The sequence below is a fragment of the Ornithodoros turicata genome, chromosome 3 (genome assembly GCF_037126465.1).
Source record: "Ornithodoros turicata isolate Travis chromosome 3, ASM3712646v1, whole genome shotgun sequence".
Taxonomy (NCBI): domain Eukaryota; kingdom Metazoa; phylum Arthropoda; class Arachnida; order Ixodida; family Argasidae; genus Ornithodoros; species Ornithodoros turicata.
The window spans coordinates 106,331,600-106,346,907 of record NC_088203.1 but is presented as its reverse complement, the minus strand read 5'-3'; the positions used below and the strand labels follow the sequence as shown (position 1 = coordinate 106,346,907).

General features: G+C 44.5%; 2 protein-coding genes across 4 annotated transcripts in view; one reads left to right on the top strand and one right to left on the bottom strand.

The window, feature by feature from the left end:
- Window positions 1–1,771: 1,771 nt before the first annotated feature.
- On the bottom strand, window positions 1,772–5,516 carry LOC135389118 (uncharacterized protein C1orf131 homolog). 2 transcript variants are annotated; one of them, XM_064619125.1, is made up of 6 exons: window positions 5,185–5,516; window positions 4,643–4,917; window positions 3,296–3,469; window positions 3,124–3,210; window positions 2,800–2,867; window positions 1,772–1,883 (listed from the first exon to the last, which is right to left on the bottom strand). In XM_064619125.1, the coding sequence occupies exons 2-6, from the start codon at window positions 4,817–4,819 to the stop codon at window positions 1,793–1,795; spliced, it is 597 nt and encodes a 198-aa protein (XP_064475195.1). In that variant the 5' UTR covers window positions 4,820–4,917; window positions 5,185–5,516; the 3' UTR covers window positions 1,772–1,792. The 2 variants fall into 2 exon arrangements, with proteins under 2 accessions (XP_064475195.1, XP_064475194.1); XM_064619124.1 differs by lacking the exon at window positions 5,185–5,516 and adding an exon at window positions 5,014–5,120.
- Window positions 5,331–15,308, top strand: part of LOC135389116 (tetratricopeptide repeat protein 37-like) — a 36,754-nt gene continuing 26,776 nt past the window's right edge. The window contains exons 1-7 of one of the 2 annotated variants that reach the window (XM_064619121.1): window positions 5,331–5,460; window positions 8,945–9,051; window positions 9,396–9,539; window positions 9,671–9,765; window positions 11,966–12,038; window positions 12,962–13,090; window positions 15,185–15,280. In XM_064619121.1, the coding sequence (XP_064475191.1) occupies window positions 8,962–9,051; window positions 9,396–9,539; window positions 9,671–9,765; window positions 11,966–12,038; window positions 12,962–13,090; window positions 15,185–15,280 (627 nt within the window). In that variant the 5' untranslated portion in view covers window positions 5,331–5,460; window positions 8,945–8,961. Of the gene's footprint in view, window positions 5,461–5,568; window positions 5,703–8,944; window positions 9,052–9,395; window positions 9,540–9,670; window positions 9,766–11,965; window positions 12,039–12,961; window positions 13,091–15,184; window positions 15,281–15,308 lie in introns of those variants that run through there. The other variant, XM_064619120.1, reaches the window with a different exon arrangement.

Sequence of the window (15,308 nt, the reverse complement as noted above, 5' to 3'; positions counted from 1 at the left end):
AATCAGAGACAGGGACCATGATTTCAGTGTGGCACCAACAGGTATAAAGGGCTGTAAAAAGAAGCTTCTAGTCAACACCTGCAACACATGTGTGGAGGAATGCATCTTGTACATGGGCTCTGTTCCGCAACTTACACAGATGTACAACAATAATACTTGGATCTGCTGTTAACCGTACAGGTGCATAGTATCTGTTGCAGAAGGTATGGCTGGCTACAGTGTTCTGCACAGTTCCGATATGTTCTAAAATCAAAATGTAATTTGAGGAATAATCGTACTCAATTCAGAACAAACTCGGTTCAGTGGGTATAAATACAGTGAGAATCAGGTTCTACGCGAAAAAGCCTGACCATACGCATAATGATGAGACACACGTATTACACAGTCTATGATGCACCCCAATTTTCACGACACGATGTTCACAGACACACAGATGGCGACCTCCCTGCAACATCCCTGCGACATATCACAGAGGACAACATGCCTAGACCTACGTTCACTTACACCTTAATAAACGTAACAAAATTTCTTCAAGTAATAAAACAGAGAATGAGAAAAAAAATCATGGTCGACTCATTGGTGGATCCGACGGAAACGCGTTAGCATTAAAACTTGAAAGCCCTTTGGTAACTCTCATTCACACGACCCTAGCACTACTTTAAAGCTAACGCATTAAAAATATTCAACAAAATGCTTTGTTGGGCTAGTTGGTAATTCATTGTAGACAGGAAACACACAGCGCGAAAACAACAACCACGGGAGGAAACATAAGACACACACGGGCGCTAACTCCAACTAAACTTTACTGCACTGAAGGGTGCGCAGCTACAGGAAAGACACAGGAAAGAGCTAAAAGGGAAAAAAAACCCAGGTAGATAAGACCAAGCAAAACAACTTAAAAATTCTACTATCTAGTTCTTCGCCTGTTCAAGTAACCGCCTCTCACCCGAGGCAAGCGAGATAGATGTATCGCTGATACAGAGAGAACCTTTCTTTCCGATAAAGAAGGCCTCCAAAAGTTCACGGGCAAACTTATCTCTGCTCCTGCCCAGAATCCTAATTGATTTAAAATCGGGGGTACATTTGCATTTGTTACAGTGGGTGGGTAGGTGCAATTTGTCCGTACTTTTTAACGATCTATCGTGCTCCCTAGCTCTATCATTGATGCATCTACCTGTCTGTCCGATGTACACTCTACCACAGGAGAGGGGAATTTCGTACACGACACTTACGCGACATTCCACGTAAGGGGTTTTTTTTTCCCTTTTAGCTCTTTCCTGTGTCTTTCCTGTAGCTGCGCACCCTTCAGTGCAGTAAAGTTTAGTTGGAGTTAGCGCCCGTGTGTGTCTTATGTTTCCTCCCGTGGTTGTTGTTTTCGCGCTGTGTGTTTCCTGTCTACAATTAAAAATATGCCTGCCTTTCACACCTCGACCGACCACATCTATAAGAGAGCCACATCGTTGGATGCTTTGTTTGGGACATTAACAGCTCTGCATGGCAAAAGGGAGCAGAGACATCCAAACAGTTTTGTGTCATAGAGAAATGCTGCGACAAGCACATTTACTTTGCATAATCTGTCCCAGGATGCCTTCCGTCGTGTCACATATTATGCGGTACAGGCCAGGGATTGGAACCGGCATTTTTTTTTGTTCATGGGCAGTAATTTTGTAATTAAGAGAAAGGTGTGAGATAACCGTCTCAGGTGAGTCAAAGAAAGGTCGGTCAGTAGTACAATTATTTCACCTCTGAACCGATTCCCGAACCAGTAACCTTATGGATTTTTAACGATTCTTTATTTTTTCCTTAAACTTGACTTCTTTACTTTTGCAATGAGTTGCTTGCTGACATACTTCATGCCGTCGTGCAGTTCCTTACCCGTAGAGCTGGTCAAGAAATGAGAAAATGCAATAAGTATGGTGCAGGGAAAACTTTTCCATGCACAGTATATCTAGGGCCTGACTTTTTCGGGTTTTATTTTTGGCCAAATTCGGGGGGTAAATATCGAGTGATATTTTTCATTTGAAAATTCGGGTGTATTCGGGTTAAATCCCGTTACAGCATATTCTGTCGTCAGGAATTTGGGTGATTTTTTTTTGTTTAATAAAAATTTGTCTTAACATGGAACTAATGTTTAGCAATGTTATCAAACTTTATTTTAATGCATGCTTATGAGTGTGCCACGCGACCCGGATGTTTTCGGGTAGATTCGGGTTAAACCCGAATTTTACAGATTTCGTTCGGGGGGGTAAATATCGGGCGGATACGAGTTTAACCCTAAAAAGTCAGGCCCTAAGTATATCTTGCTGCATGTAAGGTGATTCGCTCTTTCCCAGGTGAAAAAACAAGACACAATCCCAAGTGGATATAGTGGAACCACTTGGACAAGTTCGATTCGCGTGCACTAGATCATCCTTTGCTGCCAACGTGGCTATGCCTCAGATATCGCCGACATTAGCGATATCACCCAGCTTGCATCTCGCATAAACAACACAAATGGCTTTTTCGATGACTGCCACATTTCAAATGTTCATGTTCAAGGGAATCTTGAAGGAAGCTTCTGTTATTTTTGTCTGCTGTGTGTTTCAGCCTCAGAACTGCAGTCACTTTCCATCACTTTCTAGTGTTTTTTAAATTTTTGTTTCGTTTTTTAAGTGGACTATTTCCAAGTGGTTCGACAAAGTAGGAACTGTTTCATAAGCCACTTGCAAAAATTTATACCCGGGTTATCAAATCACAGAGATAATCTAAAAGTAGCCAGTCAGCACGGTATCTCAAAACGCAAGAAAATAAATATCTTACCCTTTCTTTGAAATAGAACCTTTCTTTTTTGCAACCTTCTTCTTTGGCTTGAGGCCCATCTTTGCTTGCTGCAGAATAGTATGGTAGAACATTATACGCATAAGGTGCCAAAATTTCTCTCACAGTGACTCAAACTCTGCGGAAAGGTTGACAGTGTGATAAGGTTTACGAGAGAGCTAAGCATGGCTCTTCCCAACACACCCTGAAACATCGGGCCAAAATAACTCCAAAATAGGCAAAAACTGTCCCCAAGACCCTCACCCTTAGGTGAAAATCCCGTGCAAACACTTGGAACTAATGTTTCCATTAAGGATCCTGACATACCAGTATCTTCTGCTCCCTAGCGAGTTCCCTCTCTTTCTTCTGTAGTGCAATAAACTCCTTGTAATTTATGTACTTCTTCTTTGGAGGCTTCAAACGGGACAGAGTGAATATTTAGTGTCATCCTTTGAGAATGTGGCAAAGTAAAAATGCGCCTTGAAATTAATTCACTTACCTTCGCACCTAAGTGCACAGCAAGTGCTATTTTTGCCTCTTCTTGTTTGGGACGCTCCAGTCCTTTTATGCCAAACTTCATCACGTCAAATTTTGCTTTTGTAAAGCCCATCTGCTGGCCCTCACTTCCCATGGCTTCTTCATTGTCTTCACCTCTTACTGCTATTTGTTTTCTCTGAAAGTGATAATTTATCTCTCTGTCAACTCTGTAGTATATCACCAAATTCTCTGTCTTTCTACTGCTATTTTACAATTTTCAATTACAACATGTGTTTTTCTTGTACCTCGGTGAGTGCCAGAACTGATCTGAACATGATAGTGATATTTAGAATGCAGGTAAATATGCACTAAAAACTGCCGAAATATGCAAGCGACTATGCGCCGAAAATACTCTAAATGTGCATTAAAAATCCTGGAGATGCACAATGTTCTTCATTGTTCTTGGTACAAAAGCAATGCACGAAATGTCTACTTTTTAAAAAGTGAGTATTTTATTAGGGACAACGCGGTAAAATAAAGCTGCCTTCGTTCCGAAAATCAGGAGCGTCCGGCAACTGCCGTGTGGCCGATGCCAAGAAGCGTGCCAAAATATGTAAATAGCGCGTCACCATCTTGTCAATATTACCTAAACGTCACCATAGTGTTGCCTCTATGTGGAATGTCACAGTTGTCATGTTGCAGCAATGTTGCAGGAACATTTTTAATAACATTGTCAGAATGTGGCCTGGAACGGACATTAGTGCACAATGAAAGGAGCAATGGGAAGAAGCCATTAGCCACATTTCTGCAACGTTTCAAGACAGCATTGCGACAACGTTCTGGCAACATGGTGTGCCCCCAGGGAGGCGTACCCTGTCAGGTGTACCCAGGGATGTGTCTCTTGTGAAATAAAAATGCAGCATAGCGTGTTAGAACTCCACCAATCCGTCGTTTTTTTTTTTTTTTTTGTCTTTTTTTAATGTCCCCCACCACCACCCATGCCTAGAGGCAGGGCCGGCGATGGGGGGAGTGAGGCGACCGCCCTAGGCCCCGCGCAGGCCTAGCGGGGCTTGTGAAACAGGCCCCGCGATGTGCCTTTGCCTCAGGCCCTGCACACCCCTAGTACCGGCCCTGCCTAGAGGCTTCCCTGGATCCGTCCACCGTATTGCCGTTGGGTCGCACGCAAATCATGTGCGGTCACAGCGGACGGACCACCCTTCGCCTGCTGCAATGCTGTCGGATTTCATACGCGGTTGGCAGTGCGCCAAAGAGTACAGTGTCCTTTTTTTTTGGGGCGAAGCTTTTGAGCTCGGCTGATTCCCCCGTCACCGGCAGAGCTTCTTAATTCAATCCCAACTCATTGCCATACCTTTGCACTCCTTTTCCTCTCTTGAAACACAACTACAACTGGTCCTTTTGTATCGGTTTGTGGTTGTCCTGAAAGTGCTTCTGCTGTCTGCTTCATCTCCGATTCTTGTATGCCCAGCTCCTCCTTTATCTTCTCCAATTCCCGCAGTTTTCTAGGGATGTTTTTAGTTTCGCCCATCTCTGTTAATGACTTGTGCCGTACATCGCTTTCGCCTTCACGACCCTTTGATTTCCGTTTGCTCACAGCATGATCGTCCACGTCCAGCCAACTGTCACCTGAAATTAGAAAGCACAGCCAAAGTCACGAACGCTGTACAACATGTCTTTGTTTTGGGTCTCTGAGGCATGATCTCCCAGTGACTGTGCAAGTACCATAAGCTTGGAGGGCTTTTAAAATCTTCGCTTTGCTCATTTTGTAAACACAAACACGTGAAGGCTGGATTTGCTTGTGACTATGGATTAGGCTAAACATGAATAGTTTCTCTTTCTCTGTGCTGTAATTTTGCAAAATTGCTTTTATCTTATTGTTGGATAAGGACGTACGCTTGTGAGTGGCAGGTTCTGGTTCAGGTACGCCTAATCCCTTTTAAATCAGGGCAGATATCTTGCACGTCTTGCACGGGGTCGGAGAGGCGCAAGAGGGCGCAAACTAGATGACCAATGTAAAATACGAAGCCGAAAAGCCGAAACCGGTCGAAACGAAGTCAACAGCGAAGAACGAACAAAGTCGAGAGTTGAGAGGTTGAGACCGAATAAGAAGATACACAATTAGTGGGGTCTGATGGTCCATGGTCTGAAATAGCGACTACGATCCAAAAGGTAAATTTTCTCTGACAAGCTAGGTGACGCGCCGCTACGCCTCTGGCCTCTCTACCACTCACTACCCTGTACCTGTACCTGCAAAGGCAAAGGTGGCAAAGCGCAAAGCCACTAGCCGACTAGCTATCCATCTACATCCATCAGCACGTTTCCAAACGAAATGGACAAAATGCTGAAGTGATATCTATTACAAGTCGTGTTCATGTCAGTAATGAAGAAGTCAAACTGCGAGCTATAAACAGGTGCTTTCCTTTTGGCTGTGCTTATGCAGGTTCATATTGACGAGCTGCTGGTGCCGCAGGCAGGGCAAGGCAGTATTGTCAAATTAACTTCGTCTAGCCTGCCCTGCGTGTCGCGCATGATGGGGATAATTTCGCCGAATATTCCTGCGGTTATCGTTGTTCTGGGAATATCCCAATGAGGGCTGATCAGGGACTACCAAAATCCCAGTGCAAGGGGATCACACACTTTTTCATTTCTGTACCAGCATCATCCTTCCCTTACCCCTTTCTCGTAACCTATCCTACCCTTCCTTGCCATTTTAAACTCCTGTCACTGCAACACTTTCACGTTGTTCTCTGTGAGGACCGCTGGCACAAACAAAAAAGCACACAGACAACTCAAAGAAGACAAATGAAGAAAATGAACACAAAAATAAACGGTGAATGTTACGGGAAGTACGGTGTGGTGCATAAATATAGGGGGGGGGGGTTGAGAATGGTGGCATAGGGCATGACGTCAAACGAACGCGTTTCGCCGCCATGGTGGTGGTCACTTTTTCTGCACAGCTGATGAGGTTATTTAATGTTTGCTCAGAAACTAAGCATAGAACGGAGTTTTGAAATTTGGTCGCATCAATTCTTTTATCCCAAAGGCACTTCGTGATTTTCGTTCTCACATTTTCTTTTACGAAAACTATAGTTGCCACATTGAAAAATCGTGCAGTTTGTCACCCTTCAATGCTGCTACCACGAAAAGTGACCAGAGGAGCTTACGCGCATGCCACGGCACAACGTGACGTAGGTGAATACACTGTAGTGTCCCAGTCCACCATTTACATTTTCAAAAGTTTTCTTTTGGATCCAGCATTGACGAATACCACAGAAAAGGTACTTTCCTTTTTTTAAAAGCTTACGTCTCATAATTTTTTGGCATGCTTTTGTACTTTGACCTGGTGCAAAAATATACGGACACTTAAAATGGTGTAAGTGCGGGCCAGCTGGTGGGAAAATTTCATAGTAAGCAAGCCTGATCGTGAGGGACACTTGAAGTTTTATATAAATGTGTTTTGTCACACACACACACACACAAAAAAAGGGAGATTGCATCACTTAATACCTCGTAGGGCCCTCATGGCAGCAGTAACATCGAGGAATTGCCGTTCAACACTTTCAATTTGGTTGTATGTGGCGCCTGTGTCGACAGACTCCTATACATCTCAAAAATCCACCCAAGTGCACTTGCGCGAAATCAATGAGCTTCTGAGCATTCTTCATGGTTTCCCACTTCCCATTTCCGCTTTGAGCTGGTTGGCAGATATGGTACTGCTGGACACGCATCATCCTAACCTCGTCTCATCACGCGTGGACAGCTAGCTTCAATGCAGTTGACAGAACAATGCAGATTCGCCAAAGCCCCGCTGCATGAAGAGCGCACTGGCTTCACCCTGCTTGTTCTCAGTCAGACAGTGTCTGGAGAATAAACGAGGTTCATTCCTTTGGCTCGGCGTCGGACTGCTCATTCTGTCCAGGGGAGTGCTCAGATTAAACACTGTCTCTGGGGCATTTTTGCGTACGAACACCGATGATCCATGTGCGAGACCACGAGCTAAATTCAGCAGGCACGTGCGCGAGACTTACGCGTAAATCTCGCACGTGCCTGCTGTCATCAGGGCCGGCGAGAGGGGGCAGCTGGGGATGGAGCCTCGGTACCCGGGCCTCTTCTGGTCTGCTCTGGTCTGGTACCGTTGGGGATGGTAGGAGGAATAGAAATTAGGACTAAAAGCCCCAGGCACCAGTTCCCGTGGCATAGTGGTTAGGGTGATCGCTTTCCACTCAGAGACTGGGAGGTGACACGGGTTCGAATCGTGTCACCGGCTGTACTGCCTGAGGTTTTCCTTGGTTTTCCAAAGACTCCAGACGAATGTTGGCACAGTTCCCCTTGAAGTCGGCCCAGGACGCATACTAACCCCCCCCTGTCCCCCACTCCTTCCTGCTGTCCTCTCTCCATGTCTGAACGCCATTCATAGCCACAGTTGCTTCGGGGCGCAAACACGAAAAAAAAAAGCCCCAAGATATATACAGTCAACCCTCGATTTATGAACACCCTCGGTTCCCGGAAAAATCGTCCATAAATCGAGGCATTTATAAATCGAAACTTCCATTAAGTCAGTACTATCGAGCTGATGAAACAGTATTTGCGAGTTGGGATTGTGTTTATAATGCAATATATTGTGTAATTTTGCCTTCTGCTGCAAACTTGGTGGTCCCTAATGCGTCCCTAGAAAACCCGTTTGTTGTTCAGATTTCGAGGTGTTCAAAACTGAGGGCGCAATACCTGGAAAAAGATTTGTCCATTCCGGCATCATTTATAAGACCACGGAATAATCCCTTTGAAGATTTCTGTTGACCTAGGAACGATTCGTTCATAAATTGAGGGCAAAAACGCTGGGCAACTCCTAGTTGCTTCCCAGAAATTCCATTCATTATTCGGATATCGAGGTTCATAAAACGAGGTAAAAATGCATGTAAAAAGTTTGGTTCCTCGTGTTCCTGTTCATAAAATGAGGGAATTCATAAATCAAAGATTCGTAAATCGAGGGTTGACTGTATATCCGTATGAGAAATATGATAGCAGTGCCCAATCCTGGGGTGCAAGAAAGCTTTAAATGTTGCGGCTCAGGAAAACTTCTTCCTTTCCGGCTGCCGGTCTGCGATTTGGTGTCGGTTACCCAATAGTGAAGAGCATGCCTTCTTTTTTTCTTTCTTTCTTTCTTTTTTCAGTTCCGTTTCACACCACCCTCACCACGTCTTGACTGGTCGTTCTCGCTAGAAGACAATTAGCGCTAGCCAGTAAAAAGTGGTGACTCACTTTATGTCGCCACACACCAGAAGTAGCATGGGCGAGATCGCCACTGCAGAGCACGTTCTTGTGAACTAATTTTCTGGGGATATTCGCACTTCCCGAAGGAAATAGTTTGCGTGATGGTTCCTGAAGGTACAATGTTCGTACCACGTGATAAAGAAATATGTTCAGAGTGCCTTCGATACCCTCTTAAATGCAATGCCTTGTATCGAGCATATACACACTTAATTGATGATGTGCCCCTATGAATATGAAACTTTAATTGCGGGGCATTAACGAATGTAAATCAGCATTATAGATTCTTGTGCTTGTTGGTATTGCATAAGGAGACTCGAGACTACAGTTTGAATGCTTCACTTTCTCTCAACATACATAAATCCTAGTTTGGAATCATTCACAGCGCAAGTGGCCTTCAGGATGGACTCGAAAGAACTTAAAAAAGCACTGAAAGATGCACGAGATGCTCTTCGTGATAAGGACTATAAGGCTGCTTTGAAGCATTGTAAGGTACGTATGGAACTTCATTACTATAGAAACGAGGGGTGTTTGACTTGTTGGTAATTATTCACGAACGTCACGAACTTCTTTGTGTGCGAACACAATGAAGACAAGGAGTGTCTATGTGTTTCTCTCCTTGTTTTTGTAGCGTTTGCACGTTTTTCTCACTCATTAATCGCTAATCTTACGCACGAAGGCACAGGGGCGGATCCAGACCCTCGGTTTGGCGGGGGGGGGGGGTTTCTTTGTCGGAGCGCGTAGTGGGGGAGGGGGGAGAGGGGGCGATTCCCCCCTTGGATCCGCCACTGCGAAGGTGCTCGCAGTAATATGCTGGACACATTTTTTATATGCAGGCTGCTTTGAAAGCGGACAAGAACTGTTACACAGCTTGGGTATTTGTTGGAGCTGCTGCTCAAGAAATCGACGAGCTGGAACAAGCTGTTGCAGCTTTTAGAAAAGCTATTGACATTCAGCCTGATCAGCTACTTGCTTGGCAAGTAAGGCCTGTACTGGCATAGTTTCGTTGCCATATTTTGAACGCTTAACATTATTTATGTCACGCTCAAATTCAGCTCGGAAATTGCGCATCTGCTGGCTCATCGTAGATTGTATGTTTCTTGACACCCAGGGACTATGTGCTCTGTACGAAAAGCGTCCAGAGGTTGGGGACTTGAAGAATGATCGTCACGAGGTTTACTTGAAGCTGGTTGAACTTACTACAAGGTGAGAGTATTATTATCGCGTGTCGTCTTATTCCCCCGTCACACGGGTGTTTCAAGGGCCATTGAGTGCACTGTCGATTGACTCAACTGTTTATTGTGTCGCTGGAGAAGCAGGGGTCTGTTGGGACCACGACCTACTAGATTATAACGACCATGTCGTGTGTACCCCTTCCCAGCGCCGCATTTTTGGAAGGTAGCGGTGGCGCTACTCATCGTCCCAGTTATTGCTTCCTCAACATCTACAATACTTTGTACTTCAGCTCACCTTCTTCTTCTTCTGTACAAGCGGTGGATATTCCACGGAAGATGTTTCATTCTGAGGTTCATCACCATCATCATTCTACGCGTTTTCATAGAAGCTATTGCTGTCGTCTGCTACGGTAGTCGTACGTACGCTCCTGCGCGTTCAGAATTCAAATTTCCATCATCCAATCGCGATGCAAGTCTTGTGTGCCGTTGAGTAACGCCCCCTAGCGGATTGTGCAGACGGACTCCTCATAGGGGTTGCCGATTATGACATCGTCGTTATAATCTAGTAGTTTGTTGTTGGGACCCCTGAAGACATTTGAGTCGCGAGACTATATAATCTCGTGTGCAGTCTACCTACGCCGTTCTTTTGTAAACAGACATCCACCATACTATACAGTGAACCCTCATTAGTATGACCCCCGATAATATGACATACTCGCTTTATGACCATTTTTCTTGGGAACCGTTTCGCTGCCACGACAATCCAGTTATCCGACAATGACCAAAATTAGCACTTTTTCGGCCGCCAAAGCGTCGAAGCGCTTAAAAAAGTAGTGACCACGAGACCAGATCACGCTGTGCTGCTGCTGTCGTGCTCGTAAGGATGGTTAGAATGAAGAACTGAAGACGCGGCTCTGCATCCGTCTTAAAGAGAGCCATTTAGAGCCATCGTCCATTTAGAAAGCTTCGTTACTGACGACTGCTCCAAGCAGGCATTGGTAATGTTTTTTTTTTTTTTTTTTTCAGATAACAAATCATCGTAATTAAGTAGGTGTTTGTTCTACGTAGCGGCCTTTCCGGTCAGCGAAGGGATGCGTTTCCGTGGGAACGGTGGTAGTCATATTAACGAGGGTTCACTCTATATTTGTTTTGTTATACGAATTAGCTGTGCAGCAAAATTTCATTCCATTTATCTTTTTCCACAGTGCAATGCCATTGTGAGATACACGTACCTTTATGTACTCTTTACTTGTACAGGGTGTTTTAGTAACCACGTAAAGACGTGCTTTTCACCCCCAATGTGCGAAGAGGTGTCAGCATTAACTCCATCATCTTCACACAGCGAGGTGCTAAGTTTTCACGGTTATGTTGCCACACATACATAAATAACTGTTCTCACACTTGCTTTCTTCAAAGAGCGACAACACACCTTTATGATCACTAAAATATGCCTGGAAGGTGAGGGAAATCGAGGCTTACCTTTGCATTCTTTTCTCCTGTGGGTCTTCTCGTCTTCTCCTATTCATGGCAGGTGCAGCCTTTCATTGTGCTTCACTTTCTGCGCGACACCACTCAAGTGCACTTTGCGTGGCTGCCACATTGTTAGGAGTATGGTGCAATGGCGACAAGAGCGCAGTCTCTGCTTTATTTCCCTCTTCCTGCTCTGCAATTGACTACTGTGCCGGCCAGTGGCGGTGCTGCAGGTGGGGTGATGTCGTGTGTGTGGTGTCATTGGTGGCACCCACTGTACCACGTGATTTTGTGACAGAATGATGCGGTGACGTCATTTGTTCGCGTCACGAATAAACAAATTTATCTTGTTAGGGAAGTTTCTGCCACATACTACGAGCATTTTTTTGCACTTTCTGCTTCTAGACAAAAGAGCAACCATATTGACTCGACAAAATTTGGAGTACAACGAAAGAAATTAAATTTCTTTCAATTAAAATTTGATAAAATACTCGTAGTATGTGGCAAAAGCTCGATACAGATAAGTGCTGTTTCTTGCGTATTTTCCCGTGCTGTACTGTTTTTTATTTGCCATTACAATTTTTTGCATTTGTTGAAACACCCTGTTTAGTCTTACAATGTTGAACCTGTAATGTTTGGCCATGTGGCAAGTTTAGCAGCAAACATCGAAGGCCATTGAATTGACTGCCACTTCAGAATGCCCGTGTGGCACACGTATTGCACTATCCAATCCAATCTGATACAATCATCCTCTATTGCAGTGATCCAGCAAAACAAGCGGAATTTGTAGATAAGCTTACGGACAACTATAAAAATGCGGGAGATGCTGAAATGGTAAGTGAAACTAGAAAGCTGTGGGGAATTGTAAGTGCTCCCTGACTCCGACTCCTTAAATGTCTCGCGAATGGGATATGGAGCGCTCTTGGAGGTGTTTTAGTGAAATGGGTGCCTCCCCATGGTACGATTCTGACTACACCCACATTGCGGCGTTTGTGAGCAATGATAGGAATTGAATGGGTCACTGTGACATTCCATCCACTTTGGTGTTTCGTTTAACTGCTGCGTCATCCCCTCCTTTCGTCTGTCGGGTACTTCACAAATGAGGAATAAATTCTCGTCCACCATTAAGCCCCTGCATGTAATTCGTGAAGTTCATGTCACAGTGGTTGAATCTCGTTGGATCGCCATATTAATTTCACGAGACGGATTTGGGTTCCCTTTCACGCTTAGTGAGTTGTTGGCCCATAAAATGTATCAGCCTTTTATCTCAGTGGACTGCGCTCTGATTGGCTGACCACGATACAGAGTCTATACTGATACAGAGTCGGAATCGGAGGGTGCTTACAATTCTCTGAAAATTCCTATAACGAAAAAGAAGAAAATCAAAGGAAAAGCTCCTTATCAACTTTTCTTTTCATGTCAAGTAATTCCTTTCTTCAAAGAATTTGTAGCAGTTTTTTGGCTACGGTAAAGGCGCTAGGGTGCAGGCGAGCTGGTACATCGTAAAACGACAAAAAGCCTCGTGAGGAGAAGCGAAGAGGAACACGCACAACACGTTCTCAAGAAGAGAACGTTTGGGATAGAGTTTGAGAACATGTTGTGTGTTCCTTTTTGCTCCTTGTCTCAGGTTTTTCGTCGTTTATTCGGCTACTTTGAGTTCGTTCTAACACCTGTTCTGATGAGAAGGGTTTGACGTGCTGTTGTCCTGTTTCTTGCCTTTTCGGTACTCTTTGTTGTATTTTTCTCTCCTTTTACAGTACGTTGCAGCTCTGAAACAGTGTTCGGAGTACTTGAAGATGTCTCCAGAAGTATTGAAAGTGTGGCACTCATTACTTGACTTTATTACGCAAAAGAAGCCCGACCTTTCAGAATCAGCGATCGACTTGGTGAGACATCCCTTGTGCAAGTTTCTGTTCAAAGTAGTGTTACCGCTCTTATAGTGCAAGCGAGTGGCATTTAGCATCACTGGAAACCCTGTATACAAGCGACCATGCAAAACGTTCTCGGCAGGCAGCCAAGCACGCCTGCTGATAGCAGGCAGACCAGCTATGCTTATTGTCCTTGCGTAAAAGTGCACCATACAGCCAACTCTCAACTTTTGAAACCTCAAGTTATGAATTCCCTCGCTTTATAGACGTTACCTCATGGTACGAGACATCACTCTCATATTTTTCCCTCATTTTATGAACCCTCAGTTTTCGAACACTGAATGCATTTTGGAGAATGAACCGACAAAGCTTTTACCTCATTCTTTACATTGATTTATGGAAGGATTACTCTTCTAGCCAGAGGTCAAAACATCATACGTCCGTGCTGGGCGTTGGCAAGGCACCTTACTACAAACGCCGTAGAATGCTGTTTTTATTACGGGGAACAGGACTGAGGGTGATAGCATGACACGGATGCGACAGATGAACAGAAGGCACTCACTACCAACTGAGGTTCATTATGAAAGCACAAAAGCTTTATCCGTGTCAACCGCCTCACCTCTCTACCCTCGCTCTTCTAAGATGCCAGGGGTCCAGCATTTGTATTCTCTTTCCGGTAGTGTTACCGACTCAGAACTAACACAAAAGTTCCCCGTACGTCTGATGAAGGTGGATTCTATTTTTTCCCTACGTATGTATTTTTTCGCTAGATCGAAAAATCACCTCGGAATCTTCAAACCAGGCGACACAGCCACATTTTTGCACATGCTCTTGGATTATGACAGGCACGCGTCCCTCTAAAGACCCCCGGTGTTCTTTTAGTCAAATGTTAAGGCTGCGGCCTGTCTGCCCTATGTACACTCTGCCGCAGGAAAACCCAAACTTGTAGATGACTCCTACGGAGCACTGACAGTGCCGTTTTGTGGTTCACACCACAACCCACCTGCGGTGACTCTCTGTTCACCTTTACGACTAATCCCTCCCAACTTCTTCAGTCTGTGAGACAGCTGGTGTACATACAGTATGACTGTCAGTCTACCAAGATTGCTTCTACTTGATTTCTTTTGTGTGGAACTGATTCTGTCACCTAAAAGGCTCCGTGCGATGCTGGTTACGAAGTCTTCCAAATACTCAGCACGATGTTGCGCTTCTTAAGGGGGAGACGGAAAGCGTAAATTGCAGTTTCTTTTGCTCATAAATTACTAACAATGCAATCGTGGAATTCCACTTCTTTTTTTTGTGTGTGTGTGTCGGTGTCAAAGTAATGGCATTTTTTATTTTGCGAAGAGAAATTTTTGCGGTTCGCTGCCCCTTTAAGTAATGAAAACGTGTCAGTTGTGGAAATTAGAAAGTTGTAGACCAAAGCCCTGAGTTCTCCAATCCACAAAAATGGTAACTGCCTTACATGATGCACTATGAGAGATGGGAAAATGCAAAATCTCTGTGAGTCCTGTCAAGCTTTGTCTTAGATATGTATGGCCGCTTTATGTCCCCCCCCTCTGCTGTGATCCCTTCCTCTCAATGCACTGGCTAGCTGTTCCACAATGCATGGCGTGCTCCCGCTCTGTACTGCTTAGAAAAGTGTCATTATTGTACTACGTCTTGTTTCTGCGTTAGCCCATCCTACTTCACAGACAGGCAGTTCTGAGAACAACAACAAAGATAAAGTTTACAAGTTTAACTTTAACAGACAAGACGAAGACAAGTTAAACTTTGATTTTGTTAAAAAGTCGGGGCACATCATGCTTTGTAGAATGACAACCAGTGTATTGATCGAGTTTGGTGTGGTCTCTATCTTTGTGGATTGGACACTTTCATGCTTTTGTCTACAGCTTGTTAGTTCAAACCGCTGTTGCCAGCTGTTAAAATTATAATAGACTTGAGTAGGCCATATCACAAAATATGCAGTGCAGTTTTTGAAGGAAAATTGCTACGTGGATTTATGAAAATTTTGGCCCACATCTCGTGGCGCATCCTGTAGTGTCAGACGTGATATGACGAGATTACGCTGCTTCACACGATATTCCTGTTGCTTGTGTACCCTGATCGCAGGTGATACATGCCTATCGTGAAGTAGTGTTTTCTGCGAGCCAAGAAGTTTCCAATCGTGAGGACCTGTGCAGGGCTTATCTCGAATTTCTATCAAAAGTAGGTTTTGTTTTATTGTTATCACACG

Bases quoted from the DNA above. Each gene is read 5' to 3' on its own strand.
- LOC135389118 (XM_064619124.1), bottom strand. From the start codon at position 5,113: ATGTTTAGCCTAATCCATAGTCACAAGCAAATCCAGCCTTCACGTGTT. The intron at 4,918-5,013 runs GTACTTGCACAG...TTCTAATTTCAG, and splicing joins AAAAGCCCTCCAAGCTTATG to GTGACAGTTGGCTGGACGTG. The intron at 2,868-3,123 runs GTATGTCAGGAT...ACTATTCTGCAG, and splicing joins CTAGGGAGCAGAAGATACTG to CAAGCAAAGATGGGCCTCAA.